At 43.2% G+C, this 13,275-nt stretch overlaps 1 protein-coding gene across 1 annotated transcript in view; it reads right to left on the bottom strand.

Moving 5' to 3' along the window:
- Positions 1-13,275, bottom strand: part of SORL1 (sortilin related receptor 1) — a 669,532-nt gene that overhangs the window by 549,963 nt on the left and 106,294 nt on the right. The window contains exons 9-11 of the mRNA XM_069225024.1: positions 7,710-7,902; positions 7,409-7,526; positions 4,025-4,098 (exon numbers count right to left, since the gene is read on the bottom strand). Of these exons, the coding sequence (XP_069081125.1) occupies positions 4,025-4,098; positions 7,409-7,526; positions 7,710-7,902 (385 nt within the window). The remainder of the gene's footprint in view (positions 1-4,024; positions 4,099-7,408; positions 7,527-7,709; positions 7,903-13,275) is intronic.

Below are 13,275 nucleotides of genomic sequence, written 5' to 3'. Positions count from 1 at the left end.
CACCCTCCACCCTAGAATTGACTTAAAGCTAAGCTTTTGTGGCATAAACCTCCACACACTTCTGGTAAACAAACAGCATCGGTCAATGGCGGACTCATGCATTACCTCCCCAGTGCATGTGACGGCAACTGACCAGGGTCAATGGTAGCCCTGGCAGTGGGGTATTGCCGGGTCGTAGGGATTTGTGAATTCCTGAAGATTTCATCACAGAAATGTAAGGAAAATGAGTGATTTTAGGCTAGGTTGTAGGTTTGCAGGGCATTCTGGGACCCATGCAAGGCATACTACTGTCGAATCCCCTAGGTGTCTAGTTTTCAAAAAGGTCTGCGGTTAGTAGGTTTCCATGGTTGGTGGCCAGTATCCCTATCGCTGATCTCCATATGTAGTGCTTCAGGGCCTTGTGTGTTGTGGTGCCTTTTCTAACCCACACCCCCAGCGTGGTACCGTTAACTGCAGGAGACATGTGGGGGTCTCAGGCCTGTACAAAATTTGTGGACCCCCACTTTTCGGCACAGATATGCAAGTAAAATGTGTGTATTTAGTCAACTTTTAATTTTTTGCAAGGACTTCTGAGTAATAAAACCAGGTGGAAGCCGCACAAGACACTCCACCCTGGATACCCCCAGGTGTCTACATTTTTAAAATATGCAGGTTTGCTGGGGTTCCCTAGGTGCTGGCTGAGCAAGAGCCGAAAATCCACAGCTACACACAAGAAGGGTTGTATACAGTGAAAGAATGTGGTATCCACATTGCATTTTGGGCCTTTTCCTGTAGCGGGCACTAGGCCTACCCATACAAGGTACCATTTATGTCGTGAGGCATGTGGGAACACAGAATAATAAAACCAATTGGATTTCTCTACATTTGTGCCTTCCAAATGTAAGCAAGTGTGCAAAAAAAAAGAAAGAAAAAAAAAAAAGTCATTTTTAAAAATGCCCTCTGAATCACATGCCTGAACGGGTACCCACAAAGTCGGAGATGTACAAAAAACACTTATCCTAAACTCAGCATGTGGTGTACATTTCAGAAATGTATTTTATACCCATTTTAAACTTTTTATATTGACAAAGTCCCAACTTAATTTTATATAGGCCCAACTCCATCTTATTCCTTGTAGGCCACCATCTTCCTTACCTTAGACAATGGAAGCCGCCATATTCCCTGATTTATGCAGAATCACCGTCATATCTGCCTTTCAATGTAGATATCACCCAAACATAACTTTCTAGGAACTGTGATATTGTCAAGCTCTTCGAATATGACATGGATAAAACATCTAATGTGACATTTGTCTCTGTCAAATGTCTCTGCCTCACAATTTCAAGATTAAATAAGAACACATATAGACAAATAGCCAAACAAATGTAGTCTGAATTGACGTCTTTTTGCCTTATATGTTCTTAAGGAAACACCCTGGATGCATACCTTTATGCACATAATCTATGTCAGACATTCCTAAACGTATGCCACAAGTTCCAATATCTGATTAGATTTAGTATGTAAGGACTTCCCCTTGACCACTTGTGAGGAGAGGTCCTTCACCAAGATTAATGCCAGAGACGGTCTCACCTACTGCCAGCGCACTTCGCAGATGACACATCTTACCTGAAGACTGAAGCTGATAAAGTCACGTTTCAGAGTAAGACCAACTGCTAATGCACTGGGAGGAAGATCACCTGACTGCTACAGCACTGGGTGTTTGCCCTTCCCAGGGGAACACTGCCTTTATGCCTTCGCTGATAAAGACAGTTTTTGCTATCAACAACATCTCTTCTCCCTAAGAAACTCTAAACTGCAAGTTGCTCTGCCCTTCAAGCTCTCATAGTATAGTGCGTAGGCATTAGGGTGTTAGGTTCTAGATAACATTTTAAATGACATTTCAGCAATTCTGGAAACGTTCATTTTGTTCTCATTATTTATAACGTGTCTTATTGCTGTTTTTATAATACACTGTGCAGTTGTTTTGGATGTACTGAGAAACAGACTATTCCTGTAGTAACAAATACTTTTAACATAAAAGTGTTGATTCTTCTTAGTACAGTATGTTTGATACTGTGAATAACGAAATAAGGTTGTTGCTGCTTCCACGCTGCCCCTAATCCCTTTCATGGGATTGTTAGTAACCCAAAAGCAATACTTCTATGTCAATTACACACTGAATAGTGTTTAAAGGGCTACAATACCTCTCCTTACACATTCATCACTGATGCATTTAACTAAGTTCACTAGTGTCACCTGTGAGAGGGAAAGCACGCCTTTTACAGTTACGCCAAAGTCGTAACCTATGCAAAAATATTTTGGCATGTGAATTGCTCTAAATTTAGTAGACAATAAAAAAAACATTGTAAAGTGCAACTCAGCTAATGGCTCATGGTACTTTGGGTTCTTGGAAAACCTATTTATCACAAAGTCTAAAGAATGTAAAGGTATATTGTTTTTGTAAATTGGCCACCCTGACAAAAAGCTACAGATGAAAATATCACAAATAGCCGGTTTTTATTTTACCAATTTTCAATATTTGTATTTCAACAGTTGGTTTATTTGGGTAAACCTTGAAGGAGCTAAAAAAATAATCCTTTCCTGAATTCAGACCTTAGTCTACTTTTCAGAAATCTACAGCTTTCCCAGATTATCCATGGGTTTCACACCAGTCTCCACCACAAACTGGAAGAAGGTGTTGAAAGTACGAAATTTCAGAAAAATTGGCTACTTCTTAGCAAGATGCCAACACTGTGGTAAAAAAAGAAAATAATAATCCCATACAGCTCTCCATGTTCCTGAAAGCGGGGAAGATGGCGACTTTAGCAAGCCTTTCAGTGATTCCATTTTAAGGACAAGAAAAAAAAAATACACTTTTTGCGCAGAGCGCTTCGTCCCTATTTTTCCCAAAAAACCTTAAAAAGAAGCTATATTTTGGCAAGTTTCTTTACCTCCCCTCCCCACCTCAGGGTGGCTCACAGACTCCTGGTAGCTTTAGAGTCCCCATGACATGGGGGTGGGGGGGGGGGGAATACAAACATGGCCTGGATAGCTTAAATGGAAAATAAGGTATGGCGACAGAGCGAAATGTCACCCAAATACACACTGGGGTGAAAAAACCTCAGCAGTTAAGGGGTTAAAATAAAAATATAAAAAAATGCTGAAAATCAAGATTTCATTCTTGCAAGTTAAGACTCCCTCTTGTGCCTTGGAAGGAAAAATGTACATCTGCAAGCTAATTACACTTTTATATTCGAATTTTCAGCAAAAGAAAGAGGAAAACAATGGAGAATCAGACAATAATCAGGTTCTACTGCTTGAACATTTCAGTTCAGGGAGAAACCTTTTCTGTATTTTGTAATCTCCCAGCACAATACCAGATAGACAGCTTTTCCTCTCTCTATTGCGGCCCTGCAGGCTTGTGATGTTTTGATCAGCCTGCAGGCTTCTTCCTCTATATTGGAACTAAGAAATGTTCTTGTCCATGAAGTCAACCTCCCGGCACCACAGGTGGACGAGGCTAATGGTATGAGGGCATAAGGCATAGATCGGAGCTTGCAGATTGACTGTAGTTCAAGCCATGCACAACCTTGGTCAAAAAGTCAGTAGAAGCTCAGGACTAATTTCTACATAAGAAAATCACTGGCAACTTTTTTTGCCTGCTTCTTTAAAAAAAGATGTCCTTAACCAGTGGTGTAGTGGAAATCTTGCTTTATACCATTCAGTGGAGACACATGAAACAGAAGGGGAATCCTTGCTAGTTATCAGCAAAGAAAGGTAGGAAGACTGAGAAACAGGAAAGGATATGGTGGTATGACCAAGAATATGTAGCCTGTATAGTGTGTCCTACATACCAACTGACTCTTTACAGGCTTATTTACAGTTCTGAGTCCTTCCCAAAGAAACAAAAACATTTCAACTAAAGAATGAACTAAAATAACAAGGTCCTTGCTAAATACATTTCACAAGAGATCTATTTAAAACATGTTAAATATTACTTCTCAAATGAAAAGCTAACACAAAAGTAAAAATTCAAATGGTTTACCTCTCTCCAATGAGCCCCAGCACTACTGGAAATATACACATTTGGCTTACTGGCCATGTTCCTCCCAATAGTACCTAAAGAGAAAATATTTTTCACATATGTCTGGACTACAAAAAAAAAAGTTTGGTCATACACATTTCAGAACAAATGATTACTGAACCATAGGGGTGGATTTTTTTATGTAATGTTACAAACCTTTTGACGCAAAAAGCATGATGCTTAAATATGGTGTTGCTAGCAGATTGCCTCATGAACATATGCCATTCAAATAGATAGCGGCCCGTGAGTTATGTGGGAAAAGGGACACAGGACACTAGGAATACATTCAATGTTCAACAGAGAAGAGAAATTTCAAATCCTAAATCTTCTGGATAAAGTACTCTAATTGGAAAAGTCTTGATTGGCAAGATGAGGTGTAGGTGGAGCTAGACCATTAACTATCAACTGTCTAAAACACTATCCAGTCCCATCCTCAACAATCTTGTTGTGCCTCATCTGTTCTTTAGCATCAATAAGGGATTGTACAGTATCTTTTCATGGAAAGATGCACTTAGGGATGGGCCCATGGTGGGGATTCTTGATCCAATATTGAACCTCCTTTACTGTAAATAGAGGCAGATACCACTGCTCATCATCAGTCATAATGGCCTCAAAGGGGTTGTAACTTGCAACCTGCAGCTACCATTCTATATTTTACACTAGGAGGTGGAGTGCAGAGATAGGCATTGCTAATTCGACTGTGGATGTTCTCAGCAAAGCACTCTATCAACATCATACAAGGTATTATAATATAATCACCCTCAAGTAACAATGTACGTAGAAATCCTTTTTAAAAAAAAAAAAAAAAAAAGGGTTAAGACAACTAGGCTCTAAGCAGAAATCATGATTTTCTTTCAAAGCAAAATAGGCTTTTTGGCTCACATGATGTGGCACATTTGTACCTTAAATGTATAGGGTACAAATAAAAGTTCAGGAGCATCTGCTACAACCTCTTCAAACTTGTTAAGGGATGCCATAATAAACCGCTATGCTGGTAACCAATGCTTCAATGGCATCAATCTAAGAGAACAGACCATGTTGATAGGTGTAATGAGGACATGTTGGCCAGTAATAAGCAACATCTAGCATCCAAATGCTGAAGACAATGCTTACAGTGATACTCATAATAAAGGATTTTGGGTGTAAGCTTGTGATGGAGTAGATGCACTCTGAAATAGCACCAATAATAAAGGGTAGGGAAATAAGGTGTGCAACATGGATCATCAATATTAAGAAAGCAGCCCAGTTGTAGGATAGGTCTTTCCTTCCATAATTAAATTAGAGTTACCCTCTGCAGTGATGGAACTTCTAACTAGAAGGTGACCGTCCTAGAAAGATTTGCTATTGCTTCCATTTTTATGTTCTGTGGAAAAAACAGGAAGCGTGACCACTACCACCAAACAACCAAGCAAATAACATTTTCAACCTCTCTAAGGTTTGGAACTGTCAGTTACCTATAAAACATAAAACTTGCTTATTTCATGGTCAGATGACAAACATAAGTGAATCAATCAATCAATCAATCAATCAAATCAATCAATCAGAAATTTGTAAAGCGCACTACTCACCCGTCAGGGTCTCAAGGCGCTGATAGGGGGCACTGATGTGGGTGGTGGTCGAGATGCTGCTACTGCTCGAACAGCCAGGTCTTGAGAAGTTTCCTGTAGGTAAAGAGGTCTTTGGTCTGACGCAGGTGGGTGGGAAGAATGTTTCACATCTTGGCGGTGAGGTGTGAGAATGATCTGCCGCCGGTTGTAGTTCTACAGATGCGTGGGACGGTTGCGAGGGCGAGGTCAGTGGAGCGGAGATGCCAGGTCAGGGTGTAGAAGGAGAGCAGTCTGTAGAGGTATTCTGGTCCAGTGTTGTGCAGTGCTTTGTGAGCGTGGGTGAAGAGTTTGAAGGTGATTCTCTTGTTCACTGGAAGCCAGTCCAGGTCTCTCAGATGGCCTGTAATGTGGCAGTGGCGGGGGATGTCCAGGATGAGGCGTGCAAGGTGTTTCTGGATGCATTGCAGCCTCTTCTGGAGTTTTGCTGTGGTTCCTGCTTAGAGGGCATTGCTGGAGTCCAGTTTGCTGCTTACGAGGGCTTGGGTGACTGTTCTGGTTTCGGTGGGGATCCATTTGTAGATCTTTCGGAGGATGCAGAGGGTATTGAAGCAGGAGGAGGAGATCGCGTCGACTAGCTGGGTCATGGATAATGAGGAATTCAAGATGAACCCTAGGCTGCGTGCATGGTCGGTTGGAGTCGGAGTGGCTCCAAGAGAGGAAGGCCACCAGGAGTCATCCCATGCGGAGGGAGTGAAGCCAAAGATGAAGACTTCCGTCTTGTCGGTATTGAGTTTGAGGCAGCTGTTTTTCATCCATTCGGCGATGGCCTTCATTCCCTCGTGGAGGTTGGTCTTGGCGGAGGTCTTTGGTGACGGAGAGGATCAGCTGGGTGTCGTCGGAATATGAGATGATGTTGAGGATGTGGGATCGGGCGGTGTTAGCGAGCAGGGCCATGTAGACGTTGAAGAGGGTTGGGCTGAGGGACAAACCTTGGAGTACCACGCATATGATTTCTGTGGCCTCCGAGCGGAATGGGGGGGGGGGCGGACTCTCTAGGTTCTGCCGGTGAGAAAAGAGGTGACCCAGTCCAGGGCTCTGTCGCAGATTCCTGCATTGCTGAGGCGTAAGCGTAGGGTGTGGTGGCACACGGTGTTGAATACGTCCGAGAGGTCCAGGCGAAGGAGGGCCGCGGTTTCACAGTTATCTAGTATGGTTCAGAAGTCATTGGTGTCGGCGATGAGGCAGTTTCGGTACTGTGGTTGCTGCGGAATCCGGCTTGGGAAGGGTCCAAGGTGCAGTTCTCCTCTAGGAAGAGGGTTAGATGTCTGTAAGTGAACTCACACAGGACAATATTAACTGCAACAGACTTTTATTAAATATGCACTGCCCAATTTCAAAGGAAATAAATTCAGATAAAATAGGAAATGGGGTAGAATATGATAAATCAAAATAAAAACCGCTGTTGAGTAAAATTAAAAAAATATACAAGGAAAGAAACAAAGGTAATGTGGTTCAAAGAAAAGGGCACTATGAGAAAGTATAAAAATATACACAGTTATGAAAACACTTAATTCTTTGCAATATAAAGACTGAGAATGAACTGTAATCCAATAGAGGACCTATAGAGATTATGTTCCATTCTCAATTAATTGAGAATGGAACGTACATTATAGATCCTTCAGTGATTACAGGAAAATTAATGTAAAGCATGATTCGCTAGTGACCACAGAAAAATAAAATACAGCAGCAGCATGAAGTTTCAGCAACCCCAAGTTTGTTTCAAAGGTCTAAAGCTTACCAGTGGCAATGATGAGCCCCGGAGCGGACTCTTTCGAAAGGATGGGCATCCTGTGCATCTGTACATTAAGTAGTTGACTTAACCTCTGGGCAAGGTGGAGAGAGCACCCTTTGGAACGCTGCAACACAAAAAAAAGAACAACAAAAAAAAGAAATGCTTCAGTGCTTACAAATCCATGATCTTTAACAAAACTCTGCTTGGAGCAGTGAAAATGCATGTAGTATTTTATTCATCACTGTAACATCACACCTATTACATGAATATGCAAAAGAGCTGTACAAACAAGAATGTAAAATTATACCTCACAATTCGTTTTTTCTCCATATTCATTGTAAGTCGGAGCAGGGATCAACTCCCAGGTTCCTCCTTTATCAAAGGTGATAACCGATCTCATGTTCTCTTCAGTGAATGACCCGTTAATTAGAGTGGCAATGTACACTCCCCTCACACCTTCCACTCGATGAATGTCAGCGAATGGCTCATTGGCAAAATACCTGAAAAAAAGGTGTGAATTCCATTTAAAGATCTCAGCATTGCTGAAAATAATCAAGTCTTCAGTGAAAAGGGGAAACAGTGTTTTTATATATGTGGGACCCATGTATCCTTTCCGAGTGAGCACAATCTGGGCAAATAAGAGAAACAAGCAATGGAAGAGAAAATGACAGACAAATATAGTCAGAGTTCATGAGACGCCGGAGTATGCAATTAGTATGAGTATTTTGCAGGCTCTTGTGACCAATAACAACAAAGGGGGTTATTCTAACTTTGGAGGAGTGTTAATCCGTCCCAAAAGTGACGGTAAAGTGACGGATATACCACCAGCCGTATTACGAGTTCCATAGGATATAATGGACTCGTAATACGGCTGGTGGTAAATCCGTCACTTTTCCGTCACTTTTGGGACGGATTAACACCTCCTCCAAAGTTAGAATAACACCCAAAATGTCTTGCCTAGTGGTCTTCTGCACAACCCCACTCAGTGCCACATCCTCGAGTTGTTGATACATTATAAAGTGCCTTATCTGAACTTGCCCATACACTTTTTTAGTATGGGAAGGATTTGTTATTAACTCTACGCATCCTGTCACATCCTCTTCTCAATGTCAATTTCTTTTTAATCAAAAATGGAGAGGGTTGGAAAGAAAACTTGCAAAAGAATTCAACTGAAACCTATTTCTATCTAAAGTTTAATAAACATCAGGCTGCATATCTAATAAAACGTAATGGAAGGGTAGCAGCAAAAGATCATTGCGTGGCAGTGCAAAAACCTAAAATTTCCTGGAGATTTTAACACCTCTTAGACAGACCAAGCAATGGCAATGCTAATAGATCTGGCTTACCAATGAAAGAACCCCATCTGCCTCTAATGGTTTTAGGCACTTAGAAAGTAATTACACATGCTCTTGTTCATTCACCTTTGCATTCATGCATGTATTCTACACACTTACACAATAACACACACCCACAAACTCAACAACATATGAAAGATAAATTAAGAGACAATAAGTTGGACATTTAATGTATTCTGCCCTAGACATGGTGGGAATATGCTTGCAACAACAAATAAAAATATAAGTAGATGGTTCTATAGTAATGGTCCCGAGCATAGTATATCATTGTTTTAAAATTCCTTGCATGGCTGCCATGTTTAGAACCAAGATTGGCCATTGTGGAATGGTATAATAATGATACACTATGGACAACTCCTTTCATAAAATATCTACTTGTCCATTGGACAGGTTGCTTCATAAATGTACTGGTCTTGTAACAAAATCTTCTTGTCCCTTTCATGCCATGTAGTGCGGGGACAAATTATGGCAGCAATCTCATTATATAAGGGATGTGATAAGAGCCTCTCTGATTATGCAAGGGCTCATACTATAGTAGGATATGAATAGTGGCAAATCCCTTATTTTGCCATCTCCCCACAGATGTACATACTGGGGCTGTAGGCAGCAGTAACCAATAGTTCCATGTTTGGAATGCCCTTCTGAGTCTGTGCAAACCTACAAACTTGCATGTTTTAGAGGGTTTTGCCAGCTCTTGTCTAATCTTTAATACTGAAAAAGCTTGAAAATGTATTCCTGACAGTTAGGGGAGAAAGTAATTGGAGGGAAAGTGAACTTGAACATGCTCAACATATATTTGCATGAGCAAATCTACACATACATATTTGCTCGAGATAAAATGCATCTTGCAAATATTTTCCAGAAGTACCATTTCCTGCCCTACTTCTGTAAATTCTTAGTAATTCATGAGCCATAAATCTGAACTAATGCAAGAATATATACCATGGGTGTACTTTTGTGACTTGCTTTAGAAATTGTATCCCTAATTAGGTCTGGCATTAACCAAGACCATTTGTTTTTATTTAAATTCTGTCTCACTCCATTTATTGTCTGGCTTAGCTATGAATGACGGCATTTTGCTGTTTCACAAGGAGCGTATTGGCACACAAACCAGTTTTGTTCGGTGCCAGGAACTGCCATGGCAATGTGTGCTTTGTGAGACTAAAAAGAGTGTTGCTTTTTGCCAGTGTTTGTTATAACAGTGAGGGCATGGCAGCTCTAACAACAAATAAAGTTTTACAAAAACCATGTCAAAACAAGACATGCATGGACAGAATCAAAAGGCCTACGACCTAGGTCAAACCTACTGGCTTTGCCTATGCTGCTTTAGTTTCATGTTTACCATAATCTTGTTGTAACTCGTTACACTGTTTTTTCCATTATGGATATATTTTTGGGGAAATACTAGCAGTATCAACATTTTGCTAAATGATAATTCAAAGAAATGGTACCTAAACTTTTACAGTAGTATCACTCAGAGGGCAAAGTAGCCTATGGATGAAATGGGAAGATCCACTGCTCACTGCTTTGTGCTTACTTTGATGGAAGTAAAGTATAACTGGTACTCATACACACTTCTGGAAGGAGAGAGCTGACTGAAAGCCCCCCTGTGCAACTATAAATATATTAACCCCTTAGCTGCTGCCCGCCCCCCCAGTGCTGAGCCCTTTTTTGGCTATTTGGGGTAGTTCGCTCTTAGGCCTTCATAACTTTTGGGGTGTAACCACTTTGGAAAGGAAGGAAGCCTCAGCGCGCAACACCACTTTGTCAGGGTGCACAGACAAAAATGGAGGCTTAGAAGAAAGGGCCTGAAGATCACTCACTCTGCAAGCAGAAGTGATGGCAACAAGAAAAACAGGGGGAGATTGGACAGGTTTAGGAGGCGAACCGTCCCCTGCTGATGACAGAAGATCCTCCCTTCTGAGTGGAGGATCGGTGGCCATGCTCAATAGCTCTGGATACCATACTCTCCGTGCCCAGTAGGGAGCCACCAAGATGACTTGGGCCCTGTCATTACTGATCTTCTTGAGAACTCTGGGCAGAAGTGGTATAGGCGGAAAGGAGGCCAGAGTTCCACTTGAGACAAAAGCATCCCTGAGCGAGTGCTGCCTTGGAAACTCCAACACGCAAAACAGCTGACATTGCGCATTCTCTGCAGAGGTGAACAGATCTAACCAAGGTTCTCCCCACTGCTGAAAGAGACCTTGTGTCACCTCCTGATGGAGACGCCATTCGTGATTGGCTACGAATTGACAGCTGAGTTTGTCTGCTCTGGCGGGCAGAAAGCCCACCAGATGTTGAACCACCAGGGTAATGTCCTGATGTGTCAGCCATGTTCAGAGGCCTCCTAACAAAGGGTCCAGGACCCTACTCCGCCCTGTTTGTTGCAGTACCACATGGCAGTAGTGTTGTCCGTGAACACTTGCACTACTTTCCCTTTGAGTGAGGAAAGAAATGCTTCAAACCCAAGCCTGATCGTCCGGAGCTCCAGAAGATTGATATGGAACCCAGAGTCCGCCAGAGACTAAAGGCCTCTGATCTCTGCCTCTCCCATGTGGTCGCCCCATCCCAGAAGTGACGCATCTGTCACTATGGATAGATCTGGCTGGGAAAGGGAGGGGGATCTGCTGTGGACCCAATGTGGATTTGAAAGCCACCACTGCAGGTCTTTTGCAGTCCCCTCCGAGATCTGGAAAATGTCGGAAAGATTTCCCTGATGCTGTGCCCACTGGAACTTCAAGACCTACTGCAGAGCCTGCATATGTCAACTGGCACGTGTCACTAGCCGGATGCAGGAGGCCCTGAGGCCCAACAGCCTCTGAGTCAGTCTCACCGAAACCCAAGACAGAGGCTGAAAGATCTGAATTATAGCCTGAATATCTTGGACTCGCTTTTCTGGAGGATAGGCCCAAAAATGCACGTTGTCCAGAACAGCTCAGATGAAAGGGAGCATCTGAGAGGGAGTCAGGTGTGACTTTGGCATATTTATAGTGAACCACCGATGTGTGCAGGAGGCTCGCCGCAGTCTGATAGTGGGAGATGACTTTCTGTGGCGAGTCCGCCTTCAACAGCCAGTCGTCGAGGTAGGGGAAGACTGACACCCCAACCTGCACAGATGAGCTGCAACCACCGCCCTCACTTTTGTGAAAACCCGAGGGGTGCTGGTAAGGCTGAAGAGGAGCACGGTAAATTGAAAGTGCTCATGACCAATCACGAATCGTAGGTAATGCCTGTGGGCAGGCAGGACTGGAATATGGAAATAAGCGTCCTGCAAGTCGAAAGATACCATCCAGTCTTCTGGGTCCAAGGCAGACAGGACCTGAGCCAGGGTGAGCATTTTGCATTTCTCCTTCTTGAGGAAGATATTGAGGTCCCGAAGTTCTAGGATAGGACGTAAGGCCTCGTCTTTTTTGGGCACCAAAAAGTAGCTGGAATAAGAACCACAACCTACTTGTGGAGCAGGAACCCTTCTCTATGGCTCCCTTGGCCAAATGAGCTGCAACTTCCTGGCTGAGAAGTGCCAAATGATCCTCCGGTATAAGGCTGACTGATGGAGGCACAACTGGTCGGGCAGATTCGCAGGGGAGAAAGTAGCCCCCTCGAACGATCTGCAAAACCCACCTGTTCCTAGTGATTGATTCCCAGTGGGGCAGGTGATGGCGTATTCTGTCGCCAACTGGAGCAGAGTGAGGGGACGGACTGGGAGGGTTTGGATGGTGCAGAAGGGGCAGGGGGTAGACTGGCTAGACCTTTTGTTCCCTATTCCACGACCACGTGGGATTCCGCTTCCCTGGCCACGCAGCGGCTGAACAGGATGGGTTTGGTGGCTGGGAAAGGGATGCGACAGGGCGACCCTTCCATGGCCAGGAAAGGGGCGAAAGGCAGACTATTGGGGACGAGGGCAGTAGAAAGGCCTAGGGACCAAGCCGTAGCCCGGGAGTCCTTGAACCTCTCCAAAGCAGAGTCGGCTTTGTCTCTAAAGAGACGGGAGCCATCAAAGGGCATGTCCATAAGAGTCTGTTGGACATCCCCGGAGAAACCAGATGTATGTAACCAGGCGCGGTGCCTCAAGGCCATCGTTGACGCAACTGACCTACCTAGAGAGTCGGTCATGTCCAGCCCAGATCTGTTAGTGAACTTTGCAGCGTCTCTCCCATCAGTGGCGGCTTGGGAGAGGATAGCACGGTGGCCTCCTCCGGTATTTGCAGCAGAACTTGCGTGACACTATCTGTAGTGCTTTCCTCTTATTTAGTCTCTAAGCACTAACATAACACAACAGAAATGCACTTCTGACCCCACGACTCCAGGTACCAATTGTAGTGCTTTCCTCTTATTTAGTCTCTAAGCACTAACATAACACAACAGAAATGCACTTCTGAGGTCAAAGAAGACTTTTATTGTTATTTTATTCTTCCCCAACCACAATGTTTATGAATGAATGACGAATTAGTAGCTTTCAAGTCCGCGTTAATCAAACAAAATATATCAGTTTGCAATATACACAGCAGGTTATATTTA

This window comes from Pleurodeles waltl, chromosome 3_1 (genome assembly GCF_031143425.1).
Source record: "Pleurodeles waltl isolate 20211129_DDA chromosome 3_1, aPleWal1.hap1.20221129, whole genome shotgun sequence".
Taxonomy (NCBI): domain Eukaryota; kingdom Metazoa; phylum Chordata; class Amphibia; order Caudata; family Salamandridae; genus Pleurodeles; species Pleurodeles waltl.
Note: the sequence above shows the minus strand (reverse complement) of the source record. Positions and strands in the feature narration are given on the sequence as shown.